The 25,625-nt window shown below is 35.8% G+C and overlaps 1 protein-coding gene across 2 annotated transcripts in view; it reads left to right on the top strand.

Moving 5' to 3' along the window:
• Positions 1 to 7,086: 7,086 nt before the first annotated feature.
• Positions 7,087 to 25,625, top strand: part of LOC121367399 (serine/threonine-protein kinase A-Raf-like) — a 41,530-nt gene continuing 22,991 nt past the window's right edge. For both annotated transcript variants that reach the window (XM_041491552.1, XM_041491553.1), the window contains exons 1-7: positions 7,087 to 7,188; positions 13,692 to 13,793; positions 18,243 to 18,530; positions 20,284 to 20,387; positions 20,877 to 21,012; positions 22,113 to 22,303; positions 22,716 to 22,881. In XM_041491552.1, the coding sequence (XP_041347486.1) occupies positions 7,087 to 7,188; positions 13,692 to 13,793; positions 18,243 to 18,530; positions 20,284 to 20,387; positions 20,877 to 21,012; positions 22,113 to 22,303; positions 22,716 to 22,881 (1,089 nt within the window). The remainder of the gene's footprint in view (positions 7,189 to 13,691; positions 13,794 to 18,242; positions 18,531 to 20,283; positions 20,388 to 20,876; positions 21,013 to 22,112; positions 22,304 to 22,715; positions 22,882 to 25,625) is intronic.

The following is a 25,625-nucleotide window of genomic DNA, read 5'->3' on the forward strand; positions in this document are numbered from 1 at the left end:
GATATTCTAAACAAGAAAATGTATTTACTTTGTAATTATAGTCTTTAACAAATCTCTGTTAGTTGATAAAATCAACAAAACCAGTACATACTTGCAGGATAGCAACAGCCTGTTTTGAAGCAATATTAAACATCTTTTTTATACAGTGTATAACAGTATTACTCATTTAAAGAGCTCCGAAGCAGATAACTTCCACTTTCATACTGGCCAACAAAGTCTTTTTATGTGACTGATTAGAAATAGAAAACATTGTAAATAAACAAAATTTAAAAATGGTGTCATGCAATGAAACGTAACATGAATGATCCATTCTATATAATGAAATATTTAAGATATACTCAACACTACCCCCCCCCCCCCCACCATCACGCACACCAACGCCATACCTAGAGTCTATTCCATGTGGAAAGCCTTTTTTCATGAAATGTGCTACCAGTTATCTATTTCTGAATCGATTATTTTCTAAATTGTACATAAAAATTGTATTTTTTTGGTTATTTCCAAACCACTTTTACTTTTCTTCTTGCATCAAACCAAACTAAAATTATTTACAAAGAACATTTTTGTTGGAAGATGGGAGGGACTATAATTATATGTCTATATTATACAATTAATGAATCATGATCCAGTACCTCGCACAAATTGACACACACACCCCCATCATGACCCATGCAATATATAATGTGTTCTGATGCCGATGTGTGTGTTACAAAGTACATATAAAGTACGTTAGGTCACCTAATAGCCACTTATTAAATCATGTTCATGTTCAGTAAGTATTCCTTTTTTTAAAGTTAACTCCCCTTGACTGCTTTGATTTCATCGTATATTAACGTGAAGATTTTAAGGTTGTCCGGTTTTTCGTCTTAACTCGATACTATGCAGAAACATTCAAATTGGCAAAGCCATTTGGGCCATTCTTCTGGTTTAGAGAATGGAAATAATTCTGAAGATTTAACTTGAAAAGATGCCATTATTCATTTATATATCATACATGGACAGTGAAATGTTATTCAGTGTTAAACTACTAGGCATTTTGTAAAAGGCACAAACTGTACTTGACAATTACGTATTTTTTTCAAAGCATTTTTTCATATGTTAATTTGACTCCATAACTTGTTTTTATACAAATCCTAAGGCATACGTCACATCTGACACCATGTTTGATATGTTGTTATCATTTCAAGATGTTCAATTTCTATAAACTTATATATATATATATATATAAGCGGCCATGATGATAGAGGGGGTGGCAGCTACATCACAGGAACCTGTCATGATAACTACTGTCATATTGCTAGTAAGCTAACACTATGGCCTCCTGTCTAAATGGACATGTTGCTTACAATTATTTGTTCTTTGTAATCAAAGAAAGAAAGAAATGTTTTATTTAACGACACTCAACACATTTTATTTACGGTTATATGGCGTCAGACATATGGTTACTGACTACACAGATTTTGAGAGGAAACCCGCTGTCGCGACTACATGGGCTACTCTTTCCGATTAGCAGCAAGGGATCTTTTATTTGTGCTTCCCACAGGCAGGATAGCACAAACCATGGCCTTTGTTGAACCAGTTATGGATCACTGGTCGGTGTAAGTGGTTTACACCTACCCATTGGTAGGTGTAGCCTTGCGGAGCACTCACTCAGGGTTTGGTGTCGGTATCTGGATTAAAAATCCCATGCCTCGACTGGGATCCGAACCCAGTACCTACCAGCCTGTATACTGATGGCCTAACCACGACGCCACCGAGGCCGGTTCTTTGTAATCGGTGTAGGGCATAGATATAAAGAATAATAAATGAGTGTCCGCTAGATACCATTTATCTTATGAGTTGTAAGATAAATGGTATCTAACGGACACAAATGTATTACTCTATTTCTTACATATTCTCAAAAACAAGGTATTAAGCAAATTTTGACATCTTTTTCGACTCAACGTTATTTACACCCCTTGCACATATGCATCACAGACAAATGATTGTAATGTTAACTATACGTCACAGTGTAATCGATTCCGATCGTTCTGTTTTTTCATTGGTGATGTAATCATCATCTAGGAGCAGCCAGTCGTATGTATTGAAATTGTTAACACATGTACATGTGTAAACAAGTATGTGTTATCAAAAATAACAAATGATGTTCTTACCAACGGGGTGTAAGAAAACAGGGTCATTTTGTTTTGAATAAGAAATCTGGATAAATACATACTTTCCTGATTCTAATACAACTTTCCTTTAGTTTGCTAAGGACTGCCTACTTGAATCATAATTTGATATTTAAAGCTTGAATATAAGTGCAAGTTCACCAAAAGGTAATAAGCTTAATATTAATTTAAAAAAGATCACACACCTCAGCAATCTGGGCTGTCTGTGCAGGACAGTGGTTTAGTGGTTAGTGAGAAAGAAGTCGATTTAGTGGCTTTACACCTACACATTGAGTCGTTAAACTCATTCTGGGTGGGAGCCGGTACCGGGGTGTGAATGGCTTACCTGCTAGAGATGCATGTTATAACCAGTATACTGGTACACATGTAGTCATTAAACATTCATTAATTCATTCGGTATACTGGTATACCTCAATATAAATTTTTAATGATATGTATTGCAATATTTTTCTATCCTATTAGTATCTTACACTTATATATTTTGTACATGTGTTAGTGCACAAGTATTGTATTTTCAAATAAAAACTTCCAGTTTAAGAAAAGAAACAATAGTTTCACATGTTTGGAATGAATTTTGATTGACTGGTGTATTATTGTATTAAATTATACATGAAATTAGAGCACTTTGTAAATTGTAATAATTGAGAATTGGTCTTCACAATATGTCATGGTACGTATCACAATTGAGGTTCCTATGTCGCAGTATTTTGCAATAAGAACATTTTGGCAATACCCATCTGTATTAACCACTACACTACCAAGGTTAGGTATAATCCATTTGTTATTTATACTTCCAACCAGTGCACCACGATCAGTATATCAACGGCCTTGGTATGTACTGTACTGTCTGTGGGAAATGACTTATAACAGATCACTTGTTGCTGATGGAAAAATGTAGCAGGTTTTCTCTAATGTCCTGTTCTCCTGCAGAAATTTACTCATGTAAGTATATTTGTGTATGGATTATAAATATTCATGTGAGCAAAAGTATATTTACTTTGTGTTGACAGGTGGTGATAGTGACAGGTGTAGTTGGTTAACAGCATCCAACATGAGCAGTCTACTTATTGCAAAGAGAAGGAGAGGTTTTCAGTATTACTAAAGCACAGGTCTTGTTCTTGGATTAGCTCAAGAAAAGATAATTTGGTGTTGTTTAACTTGTATATCAGTACTGATATGTTGTTATATGTTGTTAAGTATGGATTTTGAGAGGTGTTTGTTGTTGTTGCTGTTTTTGTTAATTGGTGACATTCTCAAACATATCATTTTTATTATATACATTGTCTATTTTACAAGTCATAGTTCCCTGTCGGTGGACCCATTAGGCTATTTCTCATTCCAGCCAATGCTCCACAACTGGTATATCAAAGGCTGTAGTATGTACTATTCTGTCTGTGGGATAATGCATATAAAAGATCCCTTGCTACTTACTGAAAATTGTAGTGGGTTTCCACTCTTAAGACTAAATGTTACAATTACCAACTGTTTGACATCCAGTAGCTGATGATTGAATAAATCAGTGTGCTCTAGTGGTGTCATTAAACAAAACAAACTTTTTATTTTCTTTCAGCAATATCAATAATATATAATACATACATGTCTGTGCCAAAACACCCCAAAATGTTAGTGCCATAAATTGAACAAGAATGCATGGATATCTATCTCATGGCAGTTGCAATTAAAAAATATGTTGTGTTGATATTAATTGTTTAATTTTTGTAGGGAATATAGGTATATCATGCTTATGACACAATATATGGATTATAAGCAGTTAAATTCATCATATTGGTCATTGTTTTAATATCTTTATTTTTGTATCAAAGAAGTTGGATTTTTAATTGTGGTTTGTATTTGTCATTTGTATGGGTCATAACCGGTTTAATTTATTTTATCTGGCCATTGTTTTAATATCTTTATTTTTGTATTAAAGAAGTGGGATTTTTAATTATGGTTTGTATTTGTTGTTTGTTGTATGTCTGTTGTTACTTGAACTTGGATACAAGCAGTTTTTCAAAAACAAATTGATTTATGAAGATCAAATGTATTCCTCTACATACTGACATTTTAAAGCTAAATTTCTGTTACTTTCGACCTGTAGATATTCATGGCATGTTCATGTACAAATGTCTGGCCACATTGTAAATTTAAGAGTTCATTAAAAAAAGAAGTGGACATACCTCACAGTTTCAGCTTTGGACTTGTCTGCTGGAAATACACATTGTTTAGGTCCAATGTTAATGTTTTGCTGTATTGGTAATATATAATTATAATTAATAATGTGCTTTATAGCTGGCTTAAAAAAAAAACACCTGAATTATCTTATTTGTTTTTTAACAACTTAATATCCCATAATATATATATATTAGATGTACTGAAGGAAACAAATAAGGGAACATGAAATTTTAGATGAAATGTAGTTATGGCTGTATAAAATACAAAGATGTAATGTGGGGTTGAATATCAGTAGTATTTAGTGGAATGTCAATAACATGGTTACCTACCCACACTATGGATGAGGGTTTTGGGTATTTCTTGTTACTACTTGTGTGGTCTCTCATTTCTTTCTGTTAGTATATTTAGTTTTATTATCTAATATTTTTGGGTAGACTCAGGCTTTTAAGAGTCTTAGTAACAATGGACTCAGTCTTTTGTGTACATTCGTAAATCATACTTAGTCTTATTTGATTTTCATCATATGTTAAACTAATCTTACAAATACATGTGTGTATGCACACAGGGAAGCACGTGCTTATGCACAAACAAAAATACACAATAATCTGTTCCTCTTCTATTCTATTTTTTATAAAAACAAAATGGAGTAAAACATTATGTAGCTCGGTGGTAGAGTACGTGCAAGTTAGTTTGAGGTTTGATGGGTTTCAAGATCGATCTCCTGCCATGGGCGGCACAGTGTAAAAAATAGTGGTATGGCTCGTGGTTGCCAGACTCTCCTTTCAAGTTACTTGTAAGGACATTTTCACAGATATAACAAATATAACCCACACACACAAAAGTGGTATGGCCATTACCGTACCGGCTGTACCGTCTGCACCACCCCTGATTTGGTGGGGGTTTTCCAATCCTAGCTATTGTGTAATAACTTGTACATCAAAGGCCATGGTATGTACTACACTAAAGGTAATGTCCTGTCTTGTCTATGGGGATATAGAGGATTTCTGGCTGTGTTTTAGAGGGATGGCCTGTGTGACAACAATGGCTTTTCTCTCTTTTGTTACCCCGGCCTCGGTGGCGTCATGGTTAGGCCATCGGTCTACAGGCTGGTAGATACTGGGTTCGGATCCCAGTCGAGGCATGGGATTTTTATTCCAGATACCGACTCCAAACCCTGAGTGAGTGCTCCGTAAGGCTCAATGGGTAGGTGTAAACCACTTGCACCGACCAGTGATCCATAACTGGTTCAACAAAGGCCATGGTTTGTGCTATTCTGCTTGTGGGAAGCGCAAATAAAAGATCCCTTGCTGTTAATCGGAAGAGTAGCCCATGTAGTGGCGACAGCGGGTTTCCTCTCAAAATCTATGTGGTCCTTAACCATATGTCTGACGCCATATAACCGTAAATAAAAAGTGTTGAGTGCGTCGTTAAATAAGTCATTTCTTTCTTTCTTTCTCTTTTGTTACCCAAAATTTTAAATAACAAATGGAGTAAAAGTTAAAGTTTGTTTTGTTTATTGACACCACTAGAGCATTGTTTATTTATCATTGTCAAACATTTGGTAATTCTGACATGTAGTCATCAGAGGAAACTTGCTTCATTTTTCCCAATATAGCAATGAATCTTTTATATGCACTTTCGCACAGACAGGAAAGCATGTACCACAGACTTGGACCAGTTGTGGTGCACTGGTCGGAATAAGAAAAAAAAAACAATCAGTTGAAGTGGTTTGATCCTGCGACATAAGCACCTCAAGCGAGCACTCAACCAACTGTGCTAAGACCTTTGATTATCTTTATTTAAAATTATGGGTAGGATCAAGTTAATTCTTACTATATGCATTTATTTATTTATTTTATTTTAAATCATGTTCCTGTGTAAAAAAAAAAAAAAAAAAAATACCTTTTTTAAAAATATATTTCGTCTTTGTGTAGAAAGAAAAGGTTTGTTTTACTGTGAACTAGCATACATTTATTAAATTGTCTTGAGCAACTTGTTTTTTTATTGATTTATTTTATTATTTTATTTTATTTATTTCATTTTATTTTATTTCATTTTTTATTTGACTATTAAATTAGTATTCTGAATGGAAAAAAAAATCAAAAATTATTTATATCCAGTATTTGTTGGTATGGTATGGGAAATGTTTGAAGAGCCTCCATCAGAAAACTGTGAATCCGGCCTCGGTGATGCAGTGGTTAAGCCATCAGATAACAGGCTGGCAGGTACAGGGTTCGCAGCCAGATACCGACTCCAACCCTGAGCAAGTTCTCAAGGGCTCAATTGGTAGGTGTATGGCCACTACACACTCTTCTCTCTCACTAACCAATTAATAACTAACCCACAGTCCTGGACAGAGAGCCCGGGTAGCTGAGGTGTGTGCCCAGGACAGCGTGCTTGAACCTTAATTGGATATAAGCATGAAAATAAGTTGAAATGAAAAAATAAACTTGAAATATTTGGTGTGAGCACAACCTGTTATCAACAGAGTTCTGTCCACACAGTATTTCTATTAGTTTGATTAACTAGTTAACATATCATATAAAAAAATTCGTTAACTAAAAAAATAAAGCAAAAATATTTACTATTATTATTATTTTTATTGTCAATTCCCTCTCCATCATAATATTACTACTCATCCTAAAGTCGTAACGTAACAAGAACGATAACCCTTCCAACACAGTTGTAAAATATCGCCAGTGATAATTTAGGAGGTCACGTGACCAAATCTCTCAAAGAAAACATGGCGGTGCTGCATCATTCGACAATGAACGGGGATATTGTAAATTTTAATATAGGACCGCGAGCGGAGGATGCTTTTTCCTCTGGGAATTTGCAAGATGAGGTAAGATATTTTATTATTCCTTCCTGCAACGTCTGGAGTGCTGTTGTTTTCCACTGATGCATAAATGCGACGGAATGCTGCCATAACATCTTGAATTTTTGTGATTCGAGCACCTGCTTCGTTCTAAATCCAAAATTGTCGCCAATAAATCCTTTATGTGTCTTTTTTTATTATCTGATCTCACACATAGCATTGTTTTGACAATGTCTTTATTACTGCTGGCGTGTCTATTTTTAATGAAAAGAGTAACCAAACGTTTATCTAAAAATATTTTCTCCAATATTTCTATTCTAAAAATAGATACCACAGGTGCACTAATAACAATGCAAATTGTTCGTTGTATGTAAACAGTTTTTCATTAAATTTTTACTAATGATAAACACATCTCAGTCTGGCCTAGTTTATTAATAGTTAAAGACATTTGGTACTGTTCATCTTAAGTTATTAAATGACATTTGATTTGTTGTATTTTGACATATATATCACAACTCTGTGCTAAAACTAAAGCAGCTAGGTCTGTTTTTATTTACACCGTCTGACATTTGCCAACCAATATTACACAACTTAGTCAGGATCACAGCCAGCCCAGTGGCTGATAAATATATCTAAGAAAATCATATTAATTAGAACAATAATAGTTTTGAATAGTGGTTTACAGTTTTCTTCTAACCATGATTGCAACAGGGCATTGTGCCAACATAGCATCAGAAAATAAAAGAAAAAGATGTGACCTTTAAAAAAATAATGCTAATCATACGGCTTGTTCTAAAAAATTTAATAATAAAAAAAATATATATATACTTGAGATTGCAGCCTCTATTTTTGTAATCTGGATTAATGTACAAATAGTTCTAAGGATACATGTATGTCAAAACATACCCATACTGAAACATATAGTCCGTCCCGTCATTCTATAAAAATGTTTTTTGTAAATAATATCAGTTTGGTTTGACGTCAGAAGAAAATTAAAAGTGTTTTAGAAATAACAAAAATACAATTTTTGTATGCAATTTACAAATCATTCGGCTGAGAAATAAATAACTTGTAATAAATCCCATAGTAATAAAAAGGCGTTCCATGTGGGATGGACTATAAGATTTTTGGTCAGAACATAGTTTTTAAAAATGTTATTTTTATTCATCAGTTTAAAATATATTGTGATAATGTATATTTGTACTAAATTTAATAACAATTTTAAAAAATAAGCACCATATATATGGAAGTAAATGTCATATCTGTATTTGTTGTTTCCTTGTAATATTTTTAAAATTAAAAACAAAATAGAAGTGGTAGTATGTCGAATGAGAATAAAATCCAACCATTGAGACTAAATTATCAATAATAGGAATGGGATCAGGGATGTCATTAATAGGCGGCTTCCCGGCCATTTTTTGCCGGCTATCGAATCACTTCTCGCTAGATGTCGAACTTCCAATAAACAGTGAGCACTACTCGACCTTTCGTCGAGTACAGCCAGCCGTTTGTCGCAAAGCCATGTTTATAAAATATTCTTCTCTAGTTCCATTTATACATGTTATTTATAATTGAATAGTCTTCATACATGTACAAGTCATTAGATGATTTATTAAAGTTGTGAATTTCATTAATGTTGTCAGTGTTCTCACTGCTCCATTTATGCTTGTCGGGCCGCACCACTAATGCGTTTTGCCGCCTCAGACTGAACATGTATCAAAGACAACAAGCCGCTGTATGTACATAAACACAACTGACAAAAACCTTTAGTAGCTTATGACAGTTATCGTTACGTAACTTTTAACAGCCACTATTGTGTCCAATACCAGTATCCATTTGTATGTTTAATACACACAAAAAAAGTTATTTATTATTTGAGCAATGAGAACATTTTATTTTTACGTTTTGTCAATCTCCTTATGAGATGCCAGTTTATCACGTGATCAGAACAGTTATTCTGTCTTTTGTGTCCACTGACTCTCGTTAGGTACTTTAACCTCAGTTGCATATTTAATTTGCCATAACTTATTATTTTTATTTACTGTCATTTGTTTATTCAGGTATGTAGGTATTTCCACAAAGTAATTGTTGTTTTTTGCTTTTCTGTGGGGGGTTTTAATAGTTTATTCCTTCCTTTTTGTTTTTTGAAGGATGGGGGGAGTGGGTCGTGCAGCTGACCCCTTTTAATTTTCATCCAGTGAGAACACTGCATTGTGTTCCCTTTCAAGGCTTTACATCTCATTAGTTTGGACACAGCAGGCTTTTTGTCTGAGCACACTTAGGTCTTTTTAGTGAAGTAATGTTACTAATAGCTAGTAAAGAGTTGCACATATTCAAACATGCATTTAAAGTTGTTTCAATCAAATACAGTGTAACACTCCATTGGTTTTCTTGTGAAATGTTTTGAACTTAAAATGTTTGTACTTAATTTGGGCATATCCTAAACCGCCTCAGTTTTGGTGCAATATAAAGTCCTGCCTGTTGTGCCTGAGGAGGGGTGATGTTTAGGAGTTGTATTTAAAAATACATTTATACTGTAATTTTTTCACAACTACTAGGCCATTTCCAACTAAATTTGGTGGCAATCTTCCTTGACCTATGGAGGAACAAAGTGATGAATTTGGTAATTCCGACACACATACCTCTCCCCCCACCCCCACCCCCCCCCACCCCCTCCTTTCTGCCTGGAAAATAGGTATTGTGTTTAGGTGAGGTTATTAATTAGTCAGGTGGTCGTTTAGGCCCATGGTCTCTTGTTGGTATAACAAATCATATAAATCAACTTGTAAGACTAAAATATTTTGTACGTTGGTGGGTCAAAGAACAAAACTGTAATGGAAATTTATTCATGACTCTTAAGTTGTAAAACATGATTGAAAATGCATATCTGAGCACAGAACATGGTGTTAAATTGTTCTGGAAAGGACTCTAACCAGTACCCTTGTCACTTGACCCCCACAAAAAGAACCTAAACACTAACTATTCACTGGCCGGCACATGCGTCCATGACAGGCGTGTGCTAAAACAGCATGCTCTGAACGTACACATTAAGCCCCATGATCTGACCTGACATAATTATTCACCATTGGATTGTGATTAATGGCCGCTTATAATTTGAATTGCACCTGCTGTTTTTATTCTTAACACTGGGGATGATTCATTTTTTAAATTTTCATTTTCGATATTTGGTGCAGCTAGGGCCTATTAAACACGTACACACATAAAAACTGTTTTAAGGACAAAACATTTTATTTTTAATGATCACTTGTAAAATAATTGTAAGTAAATGGAATCAATCATTTCGTACCATACTGCCTGGTCATTGTGACAAATGAAAATATGATCAGACTACGTTTATTTGATGGATAAGTAAAAAAAAGAAGAAAAAATTGTTTTATTTTAAGAAATTATAAATAATTTTGGACCAGGAAAATACTAACTGATATGTCGATCTTTTGCTGTCCTTGTCTGGGGGACTGATGAAAAATTCTGCTTATTTTTATCACTGCAGTAGGTAGGGGTGCAATCAATATTTGTTGTTAAATAAATTTATAACCGTTTTTAAGAATTCTGTACATGAAAAACAATTAAACAACATTTTATAAAATGAATCAAGGAAATTTTTTTAAAATTATATTAGTAATTTATTGCTAAGATTTTTTACTTTTTCTTGTGTTTTAAGTCACAATTTGTATAGCAAACTAAAGTTATACTTTTATACATGTATCCATTAATCGTGTGATGTGTGGTTGATCTGTGATTGATCCCCATCAATGGGTCTATTGTGCTATTTCTCATTCCATCTAGTGCATCATGACTTGTATATCAAATTCAAAGTAGTATTTTCCCTAGATATTTGGCAAGGCATGATAGACAAAACACTTTTGAGGGCATTTTCACCATTTTCAGGGCATTTTTTTTGCATTAAAAACAAAAAAATAAATTGAAACAAACGTAAATGTAATTAATGTTTTGCTTTAATAAATTAATGGCAAAATATATAACAGATATTTTTATTAATTAATAATAAATTTTTTTAGTGTTTCATCAAGCAATTTTAGAATTAATTATTGAAAAAGTCCTGTTTAATCTGAGGGCAGCATGGCACTGATTAAGGCAATATGGTGCTGGACTACTGAGGCATGGTGCTGCACCATGCTAAAACAAGCTAGGGAAAACACTATCAAAAGCTGTGGTATGTGCTATCCTGTTTGGGATGGTGTATATAAAAGATTCGCTGCTACCAATGGAAAAAATGTAGTGGGTGTCCTCTCTAAGACAATATAGACCGGCCTCGGTGGCGTTGTGGTTAGGCCATCAGTATACAGGCTGGTACTGGTAGATACTGGGTTTGAATCCCAGTCGAGGCATGGGATTTTTAATCCAGATACCGACTCCAAACCCTGAGTGAGTGCTCCACAAGGCTCAATGGGTAGGTGTAAACCACTTGCACCGACCAGTGATCCATAACTGGTTCAACAAAGGCCATGGTTTGTGCTATCCTGCCTGTGGGAAGTGCAAATAAAAGATCCCTTGCTGCTAATCGGAAAGAGTAGCCCATGTAGTGACGACAGTGGGTTTCCTCTCAAAATCTGTGTGGTCCTTAACCATATGTCTGACGCCATATAACCGTAAATAAAAATGTGTTGAGTGCGTCGTTAAAGTTCGTTCTCTAAGACAATGTCAAATTTACCAAATATTTGATACCCAATAGCCGATATAAATCAATATGTTCAGGTGGTGTCATTATACAAAATAAACTTTGTCTTTACATCAACTAATCACACAAAAAAGGGAGAAAAACAATGGACCAGAGCATAAAAGTTTATTTATACAATAAATAAATAAATACATTTCTTGATATACATTGTACTACATTATATATTGGTGAAATGTTATGACTAGATAAATTTTATTTTTATGTTATGGTGGGAAATGACTTTTTGCAGTAGTATGAATTTTTTTATCACTTTTATTGTGTGCATTAAAATTACAAATGGATACAAGTATGGGACAAAATAGAGGCTGTTAAAAATACTGTTAAATTACGTTACGATAACTGTCGTAAATGTTTCGTCAATTGCTTTTTTGTAAACCATGCAGGTTGTTTCCTTTGATGTCCAGTGTGCAGACTGATCATTGTGTTTTCTTGTGTGGAAAAAAGTGTACATTTGGAAATAGTGGAGATAGGTGCTGGAAAATATAGTATGGTGCTGGAAAATAAAGAGGGGTGCAGAAAAATAAAGGATGGGGAGAACACGAAAGAAAGGCGGCAAAATGCAATAGCGGAGCAGGCCGCCCCACTTAAATGGAGTAAATGTTGACTAGAAAACAGCATAGTTTTTACCATTTTACCACACCATAATAGCATATTGGGTCTGCGATAATCCTTGCAAATGTGTCATGTGCAGAGGAATCAAGCATTGTGATTGGCAGACATGTCTTACCATGTTTGAGATTCTCAGCAGAGTGCAAGATACAGAAATACTCTGAGAATTTAAAAAAAAAATAAACTGATAAACAAATTGAAAAATAGTGCATCAAACTGTGATCCTAAAACTGAATATCATGCACCACGATGAATCATCATGCCCTTAATCATGTACTTTCCATGGAATAGAAATAAGAGATGAAAATGAAATGATGTAGGTGGCTAGTACATTCTACTACCAAGAGTGTGACTTAAAACAAGTTAATAGCTAAAAATAATTGGTTGATTTTAAATATGCTCTTCAAAAAAAGAAACTTGACATTAGTAAAAATAATGCTATCGGATTATTTTGACAAAATCAAAGACATCATAAAGACAATCAAGTAAGTGAGCGAATGGTGATTATTCAAAAACACTATAAAACGTTCAATTTGCATAAACGTAGCCATAGTCAACGTTTGTACTAAAACGCAAAATCGCAATCCTCAGAGAAGCACGTGCATCTTGAAGTTCTGTAACTTTGCATGCCGAACCCTCCGTTGGTGGGGCATAAAAGGCCACATCAGCAGTGATTCAAACAGACCGCATAACAACACTGTAGGTAACGCAACAATGTCAAGATTGACGTCAGCTCAACGCAATAATGCCATTGGAAGAATGCAAGCAGGGGCAACTCAACAAGCTGTGGCAAGGCACTTTGGCGTCTCCAGACAGACCATCTCTGCTTTATGGGCACGGTACAACACCACTCAAAGTGTTAATGAAAGGCCAAGGTCAGGTCGTTCCAGAGTTACCACTGCCGCTCAAGATCGATACATCTGGGTGTGCCATCTTCAAAATCGAACCACAACAGCAACAACTACAGCGACACAAATCTCTGGACTATGCAGAATTTCTGACCAGACAGTTCGTAATCGGCTGAGGGAGGCAGGAATTTTCCCTACAAGACTAGTGTGATGTAACGTTTTGACCCCATGTCTTGACCACATGTCACTTAGCAGAGCATCTGCAGAGATGCCAGCAGAGGGTGAGATGGACAAGTACCAGGTGGAGGACTGTTTTGTTCTCAGATGAGTCTCGTTTTCTCTTTATCTTTTAGATTGAGAATATTCAGAGAGTTATCCAAGTCACCCGGCGCAAGCTGGAGAAGATGAATGCCGAGTTTGGCAGACATCAACATCCACCTCCCATGTATATTCAGGTGGGTTACGGATATTATTATCTGGTACAAAATGGTTAGTATAATGTATAAGCCAACTCAACTTTTTTGTAATTGAAACATGCAGAAATATAGATATATCCGATCGAGATAATGTCGTGTGTATTTGTTTTGATAAACCGATCAAAGTACAATGTACAAAAACTCTTTTAATAAAGATTTCAAAATAGCTAAAAAAAAGAATAAAGGTTTATAAAAAATCCCCTAAGGTAGGATAACATTGTTCTTCACTTTTGTTTCTTGATTGACTCGATCACATGGACATCGCTAGCTGATAAATGAAGTTTTACCTTTATACGGCGGTGTAAATATTATTTAGCACCCACGATAGATAATTGCAATGATGAACACTACCTCTTCCGTTCTTTTTATAAGTGGTGATGTCTCTAATAAAACATAGTTTCTAATGATATATTAGGAATTGCAGAATCAACAATGATCATTAGTTCTGACCAATTACATTTGCAACTGAGGACAAAATATCAGTGGTCATGAAAGACTTAATTACCGTTCCGATCATGTGACACATTTGGCGCCAAATACTGGTAGTACTTGTCAGTGTTTTTTTCCAGAAATTGTAGACACAATACAAATTAAATAAATTTGATTTCATTTCTCAAATAAAATATAACGTTTATTGTGTGTATCAAGGTATCAGTGTGTATCGGTGGCTTTTCCCGGAAATTGTAGACAGATAAAAATTAAATAAATTTGATTTCATTTGTCAAATAAAATATAACTTTTATTGTGTGTATCAAACAATCAAATGGACACTTGTATGGAACTTAATGGAGGCTGTTAAAAATACTGGTTAAATAACGCATTGGTAATGTTTTGAAGCCTAGATTGACCAATTTTTTTTCGTTAGTATCGTATTTCCATACATGCCGATATTTTGTTGTATTTTCTTAGACATTTTTTTGTTGACTACGTGCACTGTCCGACCCCTCTTCTCATGATCGTATTTAGAGGCTTGTAAAGTCAGCTAATACACAGCGATATACGGTACATGTACCTGTGGGCCAAATGATTGTACTACCTGTAATAAAAGAATATGATTGGGATTACTAATTAGTGATTAAGGCTACAAACATCTTTTAGAATATGATTGGGATTACTAATTAGTGATTACGGCTACAAACATCTTTTAGAATATTCATAGCTTTTGCATCTTTTGCAAGCAAAAATATATTGTCGATATATATGTTTCATCTCCATCCTTCTGTGCAAGATTCAGAAATTGCTACACAATTTTAAACATTAAATAATATTTGCTAATCAATTTTCAATTATTTAAGAACTGTTGTTAACCAGCGTTTTGAAAACAAAATATTCCATCCATGTCAACTTTGCATTTAGATCCAAGATTGTGTCTTTAATTCCATTGTTCACAAACTGCAAGTCCTAGATCACTGAAACTTGGTTTATAGTTGTCCCTACAGGTTATGTATTTTCAGCCAAAGTCTGAAGTGACTCTTCCTTCTAGTAAAAAATGGGACAAGTTTGATAAAAATAGACAAGTGATTATTTATCAGCACATTTTGTAATGTTTTGTCATGTTCTTTATTTTTTTGGAAAGGTTCCGAATTATACACTTGGTTCAAATTCTAATATATTGTTCTACTTTCAGTAATAAAATGTAAGAAAAACACTTAACAATTTTCATGACCTGTAACTGATAATTAATGTGTCGTATTAAAGTGAAAGTAATAATTAGTATTTTCTGGCATTACTAAAATGAATCTGATCAAGAGCCAAAGAATGCTTGACTGTTCAACTTCCAAGTGAAAAACAACACACTGTTTTGGAAATCGAATTAGTTCCAATATATTACGACAACTTCACCTTCTCACTACTTCTAATAACTCAGCCACTTGAGCTGGTGTTCTGTGAAAACATCATTTTGCCAGTTAGATTAGTGTGTTATTAATAGTAAAATTGGTATTTTTACGTTTACCTGGTTGAACTGGATACATGTATATTAACAAAAAACAACAGTGGTGACTAACAAGTACCGGTAGTTATTATTACACAGACAAAGTAGATAAGTCTAATATATCCGCCACCAACAGAGCAAATTAGGAACATATGTGCATCTGATGTCTGAAAACACCTGTTTACAACAACATTACATAATCACACATGCCGTAGCACATTGGCAGTACACACAGTCATTTGGCATCCTTGATCTGACTGCAAGCCGACTGTGTCACATGATGTCCAAATTACTGTAGACATGTATTTTTTTTTTTTAATAAGCCTTAGTTATTCAATTAAAGGATTAACTTTGAACAATCAAGTTCTACTAATTAGTTTTATGGCATTTTGTAAATGAAGTAGGTACCAATCATAGATGGCTTTACCAAGGAATGGCAGTGAATGCACCTTGATTAATAATAATATATTTAAGAATGGTCTCTGATCAATCCCGGTTGGTGGGCTATTTCTCATTCCAGCTAGTGCACCACGACTGGTATATCAAATGCTGTGGTATGTGCTATCCTGTCTGTGGGATGGTGGATAAAAAAAGATCCCTTGCTACTAATAGAACAATGTGTCAGGTTTCCTCTGTAAGACTATATGTAAAAATTACAAAATGTTTGACACCCAATAGCCGATGATTAATAAATCATTGTGTTCTAGTGGTTATGTTAAACAAAACACATTTTTATAACGGCAATTACGATATAACAACAATTTCTATATACTGAAAAAGTTACCTTGGGATAAACTAGGTCGTTGTAATGAGGTCTGACTGTGTGTGTGTGTGTGTGTATATATATGTATGTATATATATATATATATATAAGTGGCTGTTGATGCAGCTTACCAAATTTGCCATTTAAAGGCAGCAATCACTCTTGGTCTCGACATTGCCCAGGGTAAAGCACTCGACTGATGCACAGTTGGTCTGGGATCGATCCCAGTTTGTGAACCTATTGGGCTATTTCTCGTCAAGTAGGTGTGTTAACTAACTCAGTACAGTCCTGTGACATGTACATGACTACCGAGGTTCCTGTATCAGTAAGTCTTTCCTCTCCACATGGTACATGCTTCCTGAAAATGTTATTAATTTTCATAAAAATGTCATTGCTATCAAATAATGACAATCAGTGTATATTGACTCTACAAGTGGTCTGTTGTCATATGAATGCGTATAAATATGATTTTTAGCATGTGTTACTAACAACAAGTAACCTGCTATATGTGTACATGCAGAGATAAAAACCTGCCAGTTTTTCCTCTATCTGAACACTCACTCACTCTGTCCATTGCCAAATTATCCCATTGCTAATTTTTATACAAAGTGGCTACAACATACATCTTTGGCAAATACATTTTCCTTTTAATTAACTATTTTCAATCATAACAAGGAAGTACTCTACATACATGTATCTCAAAATTGGCTGGAACTAAATTTGCTCCAGTGTGAGCCCTGGCTCGGTTTAAAAACATAAAGCAAAGTTTTCTGAATCTTTTACCCAATGTCATTGTTATCACTCGTGTTAGATTTCTGAATCTTTTACCCAATGTCATTGTTATCCCTCATGTTAGTTTTCTGAATCTTTTACCCAATGTCATTGTTATCACTCATGTTAGATTTCTGAATCTTTTACCCAATGTCATTGTTATCACTCATGTAAGATTTCTGAATCTTTAACCCAATGTCATTGTTATCCCTCGTAAGTTTTCTGAATCTTTTACCCAATGTCATTGTTATCCCTCATGTTAGTTTTCTGAATCTTTTACCCAATGTCATTGTTATCACTCATGTTAGATTTCTGAATCTTTTACCCAATGTCATTGTTATCACTCATGTAAGATTTCTGAATCTTTTACCCAATGTCATTGTTATCCCTCATGTAAGATTTTTGAATCTTTTACCCAATGTCATTGTTATCACTCGTAAGTTTTCTGAATCTTTAACCCAATGTCATTGTTATCCCTCGTAAGTTTTCTGAATCTTTTACCCAATGTCATTGTTATCCCTCATGTTAGTTTTCTTTCTGTCACATCTTGTACAGTTGACATATTTTACTTGGATCTCATATTGTTTTTTAAACTACTTGTATGTGTTCATGTTACATTAAGCATGTTCCTTAGATCCATTTGAACACCACACATTTTTTACCTCCACAGGATAACAGCCACCTATACATTAGGGTGGCTTTAGGAGTTTCAGATGAAATATACAATTTTTAAAAAGATTTGTTGGGGGGAGGGGGGGGGGGGGGGTTTGAAATAAATAAAAAGAAATCTATTTAAGGAAGATTCTTAGCGATGTCCATGTCACTGTTCTAGAGAAAGGTTTTGTAATTACTTTTTTTTTGTACATTTTAGAAATATATTATAAAATTATAAATTTGTAAAGTGAATGCATATGATAATGCAAGATGACAGAAATGTAAGAGAATTTGTTTTTGTTTTCAGGAATATGAGGAACTAGCAAACAAGATTCACGAATATCAGACGCGTGAGGCCAAGCTTCTGGAGCAGATGAGTATTGGGCGGGGATCACCCCCTGCTAGTCCCACCCCGGAGTCCATCTCCGACCCGGAACTGCCGCTGCTGTCCCCCGGCCCACTCACCCCCAATAGCACCTCGAGCACTGCATGGTCTCAGACCCCAGTTTGCCAGCGCAGTCCACAGCTACCCCTGAGGTCGCCAGGGGGTCACACATGTATCAAGGCTCACTTGCCAAACAGCATGGTCACCACAGTAAGTCCTTTCTTTAGAATATTGTATTGCAGAGATGCCAACCATTCTGGATTTGACGGAATTATCTAGAATTTTTTTTATTTTATTACGCAATACGATCGAGACCAAACAATTACGGAAAAATTGACGAAATCGGTCTTGAAATTTTTAGAGGGAACATTTCAAATGAACACTGGCAGAAAATGGATTTTTTCATAGGGGCATTTGTAAACAGTTACATCGGGACAAAATGACGTCTTGTACAAAAAGACTGTGTTTTACAAAAGTACAAAAACGAATATGCAGAACTGGCTTATCATCTTACTATTTAGTTTACATGTAGTGGCACAGAATTTTGAGATTTTTAGTTTTAATTTTAAATTACTTGTGTATACTGTAATATTGTAACCTTTTTGATGCCGTATAAATTTTGAAGCGGAACATTCATATAACGTCTTAATGACCAATATTCAAGAAAAATAACTCAAACAAATGGAAATGTGTGGTGGTCCATAAATTCAATATTAATAATACACATAAAAAATAACACCATTGAAATAAATTTTAACCCTATTGTCACATGTATGTAAACCATATAATCAAGTGCCAACATAGTCACTATTTGTACATTGATAGGGTGGGGTAAATGCGAGGTGTTTTATTTGTGGATTACTATTACTATTATTCAAAACAGTGTCCACTACACATTTCATGTTGAATAGATATTATTTTAAGATGTAATATGCACTTAAATGTCGTTTAATCCTGACCGAATATAATCGTATGCAGTGCATGTAAAATAAGGACAGGGGACACATTCAGACGTCCATAGAAATAGATTGACGTAGTGGTGGTATAATTATCTTGTTTATTTCACTAGTAGCAGACGACAATGTCTCGTGCAACAGGTGAGTAAAATTCATTGTGAAAATTTGAAGTTTATGTATGTTAAAAATGTGCCTTACAGAAAATAGTACTTTTAGTTACATGGTATTTTTAATTGTTTATACCTACTGCAAACTAGCAAATTGTAAACACTGCTTTATTTTTTATCAATAAAAAATACTTACGTCAAAAAATAATTCTGCATTTGACGTCATAACTTTTCAATGATGATACACAATTGCTATTTAAAGATAGCGTGCCAAAATACATACCGAGACGGTACTATCATATTCCTGAAAATGGCTTTTAAGATTCCTGAAAACTGTTTCAAGGTGTTGGCATCTCTGCTGTATTGCAGAATAGCTTTAAAATATTTTATGGGTTTTTTTTTTTTTTCAAATGTTGAAAAATAAAACCAGCATAATGCATAAAACTTAAAAAAGATATGTGATTTTTGTGGGTTGCATCATTTGAATTACTAAGACTCAATTAAGATTATGAATGGATTTTTTGAAAATCTGGTCAGTAAGTAATTCATGGCTAGCCCTGTCATTCGCTAAATTCGCCAGTTGCAAATTTTAAGAACAATTATTGAATTTTATTTTAATTTGGTGAAAAAGAATGGTGTAATGATTGATATTTTGTTAGAAAATAACCACATGGTTTGCATTTTTAATAATCATTTGGCAAAATCTTCTCACCATAGCTAGTGCTGTAATTAGTAATAATAAATATAATTATTTGGTCATGGAAATAAATATTTTCTAATAGTTGTAGATGTTTCTTGGATTGCTAATGGATCTTGGTAAAATTTAATGAAAAATAAAAGATGGTAACTTTGTCATCAGTAATTAATACAACACTGTACTGATTGTGTCTTGTATTGTAGGTTATAGCAATTCCCGGTGTTAATTTACGAGATGGTCTTGCAAAATCCATGAGGAGAAGGGGACTGGATCCCAACAAGTGTCTGGTGTTCCGACACAAAACAAGGTAGGCAGTTAGACGTCTTACCAATATGTAGAAGATTTCTAAATTTAGGCTGTTTCTCCCGTGTATACATGGTTGGCTTTGTTCGGCCGAGCTGTATCTTGCATCAACAATGTAATTAATATGTGGTGAAATCAGAACATGGTTTTTTATAGACATCACACTAGCTGAGCTTATGAAATATGTCGCTGGCTGTCATGTTGTCACCAGTAATACGTTGATTCATTCAGTCTGGTGACAAGAGCCTCATGAAGCAACATGCTTTGTCTGTCACAAAATTTATCTTCAGTTACTGTAGTCCAAAGAATTTCTGTCCTGGATGCAAATGTGACAAAAATTTAGTTTGAGACTTGATACAAAACTAGTTTTTTCACAATATAAAACAAGTTGAAAACCCCCAATGCTAACGGTGATAAATGCGGACATAACATAATTGCTTTACAATGATATGACCATTAAAATGTTGATTTTTTGTTTTGTTTTTTCCCCCAGAATTCCACTCACTTGGAATACGGACATGGCCGAGCTCTTGGGTCAAGAAGTGTCCGTGGAACTCATCGAGAATGATGAGGAGAGCATCCTCACCAGCCGGTCTATGCCGCGCGCCGTTATTCTATCACACAACTTCGTAAGTATCCATCTGGTCTATGCCGCGTGCCGTCATTCTGTCGCACAACTTCGTAAGTAACCAGCCGCTCTATGCCACGTGCTGTTATTCTATAACACAACTTCGTAAGTAACCAGCCGGTCTATGCCTTGAGCCCTCATTCTATCACACAACTTCATAAGTAATCATCCGGTCTATGCCGCACACCGTCATTTTATCACACAACTTTGTTAGTAACCAGCCGCTCTATGTCGTGCGCTGTCATTCTATAACACAACTTCGTAAGTAACCATCCGGTCTATGCCACACGCTGACATTCTATCACAGAACTTTGTTAGTAACCAGCCGCTCTTTGTCGCGCTCTGTCATTCTATAACACCACTTCGTAAGTAACCATCCGGGGTATGCCACGCGCCGTCATTCTAACACACAACTTTGTTAGTAACCAGCCAGTCTATGGCGCACCCCATCATTCTATCACACAACTTTGTTAGTAACTAGCCAGTCTATGCCCTGCGCTGTCATTCTATCATACAACTTCATAAGTAACCATCCAGTCTATGCTGCACACCATCATTCTATCACACAATTTTGTTAGTAACCAGCCGGTCTATGTCATGCGCCGTCATTCTATCACACAACTTCATAAGTAACCAGCCAATCTATGCTGCATGCTGTCAGTGTTTCATGACTTCTTAAGTAACCAGCTGATTTATAGCACTATGACTATGTAAGTAACCAGCCAATCTATGCTGCATGCTGTCACTGTTTCATGACTTCTTAAGTAACCAGCTGATTTATAGCACTATGACTATGTAAGTAACCAACCCATCTATGCTGCATGTTGTCACTGTTTCATGACTTCTTAAGTAACCAGCTGATTTATAGCACTATGACTATGTAAGTAACCAACCCATCTATGCTGCATGTTGTCACTGTTTCATGACTTCTTAAGTAACCAGCTGATTTATAGCACTATGACTATGTAAGTAACCAACCCATCTATGCTGCATGTTGTCGTGTTCCCTCATAGTGGAATTCTTTCATAATAACTAATATTTTTCTCACTAACTTTAATTGTTATATGTAGTAACTTCATGTGAGGTGTGTTCTGATTTCAGGGTAGGAAGACATTTTTCTCACTCACGTTCTGTGATATGTGCAGAAACCTGTTGTTTCAAGGCTTTCGCTGTCAAACATGCGGACTCAAGTTCCACCAGCGCTGCGAAGACAAAGTCCCGCGCACGTGTCAGGGCGACCTTGAAATTTACTTCAGAGCACGGAGGGACAATTCTCGCGAACAGATCAGACAGTAAGTTGAAGATGACTGGGAATAGAGAAAGTAATCTTGTTAATCATAATTGCCAGGATTGGGTGGGATGTAACTCACTGGTTGAGCACTCGCTGGTTGACTACGCACTCACTGGTTGAGCACTTACATGTCACTTGTGGTGCGATAGGTTGTAAGATTGATTGCCATGTATATATGTATGGTATGAGGGATTTCTCTACCCCATCCATTCATCAAAGGCTATGCTTTAAATATTCTCCTGTTTATGGTAAAGTGCATATAACATCCCTTGCTGCTTGAAAAGAATTTGCTGGTAACAAAATATTGTAAAAGTATTGAGAATGATCATTTTTAAATTGAATTGTTTAACAAAAAAATATTATTTAATCATTTTGGATGACAATTTTGAAGTTGAATGTTTTTCTTGTTGCAGGTTACTGGCAGACCAGATGGCCGCGGGTAAGAGTCAGGGTTTGCCATCTCCGAGGACGGGTCACAGAAGCCGACCTCCTGCTCCGCAACTGGGCCAGAGAGAGCGATCGACATCAGCACCTAACGTTTGTTCAAACATGATTGACAACGGAGAGATGACACAGCAGGTAGCAATTAATTACACTGCTTATATACTGAACAAAATAAGAAACTTCCGCTAACTTTGCTTGAACCTTACTTGATGAAAACAAACCAGGGGAATAATTGTTATATATGCATTTAAAGAGTGTTCCATGATGCATCGTTTGGTGCAAAAATCATGGCCATAGGTTATCAGAAACTGGGAGAAATTTTGACCAAGTGTGGTAGAGGTTTAAAAAAAACCCCACCCACTTAATAACGGGTATGACGACCTCTTGAATTGACCACTGCAGTGCATCGCAGGCGCATAGAATTGACTAAAGTGTTGATTTCTGCCTGTGGAATATTGTTCCATTCCTGAATGAGCACTTGACGAAGTTCGTTGACATTAGCGGGTGGGTTGGGACGATGCCTCAATCGTCTGTCCAGACTATCCCAGACATGCTCGATGGGGTTGAGATCAGGACTTTTAGTGGGCCAGTCATCAATGAAATCAATGTTATTTGTCCTAAGAAAATTTATAGTGTCTCTAGCTGTATTTGAGGTGGCATTATCATGCTGAAAAATCGAGATGTTGGCGTTGTTATGGAACAGAGGAATGACGTGATGAACGAGAATGTCATCGCGGTAACGTTGAGCATTTAAATTGCCATCAATGACGACTAGTGGTGAACGATAACCATGGGCAATGGCTGCCCAGACCATGTCACAACCCCCACCCCCGAAACGATCTCGTTCAAGAACACAACAGTCAGCATAGCGTTCATTTCTCCTACAGTAGACGCGCACCCTGCCATTGCCACATTGTAAAGAAAATCTGGATTCATCCGAAAAAAGAACGGTATTCCAGCGTCGCCGTATCCAACGAGTGTGTACACATGCCCAATTAAGATGATTTAGACGATGATGTTGCGTTAAAACGCATCCGACGTAAGGACATCGTGCATGTAAACCGTTGTCCCACAGACGATTACGAACAGTTTGCCCACTGATTCGGTTATTATGAAGGGTGTATTAGCAGCAGTAGCAGTGGCAGTTTGGAATCGATTGTGCAAATGCGTGTTTATGATATAGTGGTCTTGACCACGCGTTGTAACACGCGGACATCCACGATGTGGCAAGTCGTTGGTGCTTCCTGTCGTTCGAAATCTTACACGAAGATTTCGTATTGCACGACTAGAACTCCCAACATGCCTTGCAACGTCTTCTGTCGACATGCCAGCATCAAGCATGCCAATCACCCGTTTGCGTAAATTATTGGGTATTCTTGGCATACTAAAAATGCTACAATGTAAAAAAACATTAATTTTTTTACAAATTTTGAAGCGTTTTCGTTCACTTGACAACATTGTCAATAAGACAAGTAAAACAAATTTACTGAATACTACACGGGACATGTCGAACCATGCATGCACGTGCAAATTGAATTTCACGTTGTCGACGATTAACTGCAAAAATAATCGATAAAATTCATGAATCCTGATAATACAGCTCAAGGCTAATACTACCTATATAATTTCATTACACAATGAATTCTTTAACACAACAAATGTACAAATCGGAAGTTTCTTTTTTTTTTCATTATAGTAGCTGTTGTTATTGGTAGCTGTAGTTACCAGTAGCTGTAATTAATGGTAGCTGTAGTTGCCGATAGCAGTAGTTACCGATAGCTGTAGTTATTGGTAGCTGTAGTTACCGATAGCTGTAGTTATTAGTAGCTGTAGTTACTGGTAGCTGTAGTTACTGGTAGCTGTAGTTACTGGTAGCTGTAGTTACCGGTAGCTGTAGTTATTGGTAGCTGTAGTTACTGGTAGCTGTAGTTACCGGTAGCTGTAGTTATTGGTAGCTGTAGTTACTGGTAGCTGTAGTTACTGGTAGCTGTAGTTACCGGTAGCTGTAGTTACCAGTAGCTGTAGTTAATGGTAACTGTAGTTACCAGTAGCTGTAGTTAATGGTAGCTGTAGTTAATGGTAGCTGTAGTTACCAGTAGTTATAGTTAATGGTAGCTGTATTTATTGGTAGCTGGAGTTAATGGTAGCTGTAGTTATTGGTAGCTGTAGTTACTGGTAGTTGTAGTTACTGGTAGCTGTAGTTACTGGTCGCTGTAGTTAATGGTAGCTGTAGTTACCAGTAGCTGTAGTTACCAGTAGCTGTAGTTACCAGTAGCTGTAGTTACCAGTAGCTGTAGTTAATGATAGCTGTAGTTATCGGTAGCTGTAGTTATCGGTAGCTGTAGTTACCGGTAGCTGTAGTTACCGGTAGCTGTAGTTACCGGTAGCTGTAGTTATTGGTAGCTGTAGTTAATGGTAGCTGTAGTTAATGGTTAATGGTAGCTGTAGTTACCGGTAGCTGTAGGTATTGGTAGCTGTAGTTATTGGTAGCTGTAGTTATTGGTAGCTGTAGTTAATGGTTAATGGTAGCTGTAGTTACCGGTAGCTGTAGTTATGGTAGCTGCAGTTAATGGTAGCTGCAGTTAATGGTAGTTGTAGTTATTGGTAGCTGTAGTTATTGGTAGCTGTAGTTACTGTTAGTTGTAGTTTCTTTTAGCTGTACTTAATGGTAGCTGTAGTTACCAGTAGCTGTAGTTACCAGTAGCTGTAGTAACCAGTAGCTGTAGTTAATGGTAGCTGTAGTTATCGGTAGCTGTAGTTATCGGTAGCTGTAGTTATCGGTAGCTGTAGTTACCGGTAGCTGTAGTTACCGGTAGCTGTAGTTAATGGTAGCTGTAGTTACCGGTAGCTGTAGTTATTGGTAGCTGTAGTTACCGGTA

This window comes from Gigantopelta aegis, chromosome 3, assembly GCF_016097555.1.
Source record: "Gigantopelta aegis isolate Gae_Host chromosome 3, Gae_host_genome, whole genome shotgun sequence".
Taxonomy (NCBI): domain Eukaryota; kingdom Metazoa; phylum Mollusca; class Gastropoda; order Neomphalida; family Peltospiridae; genus Gigantopelta; species Gigantopelta aegis.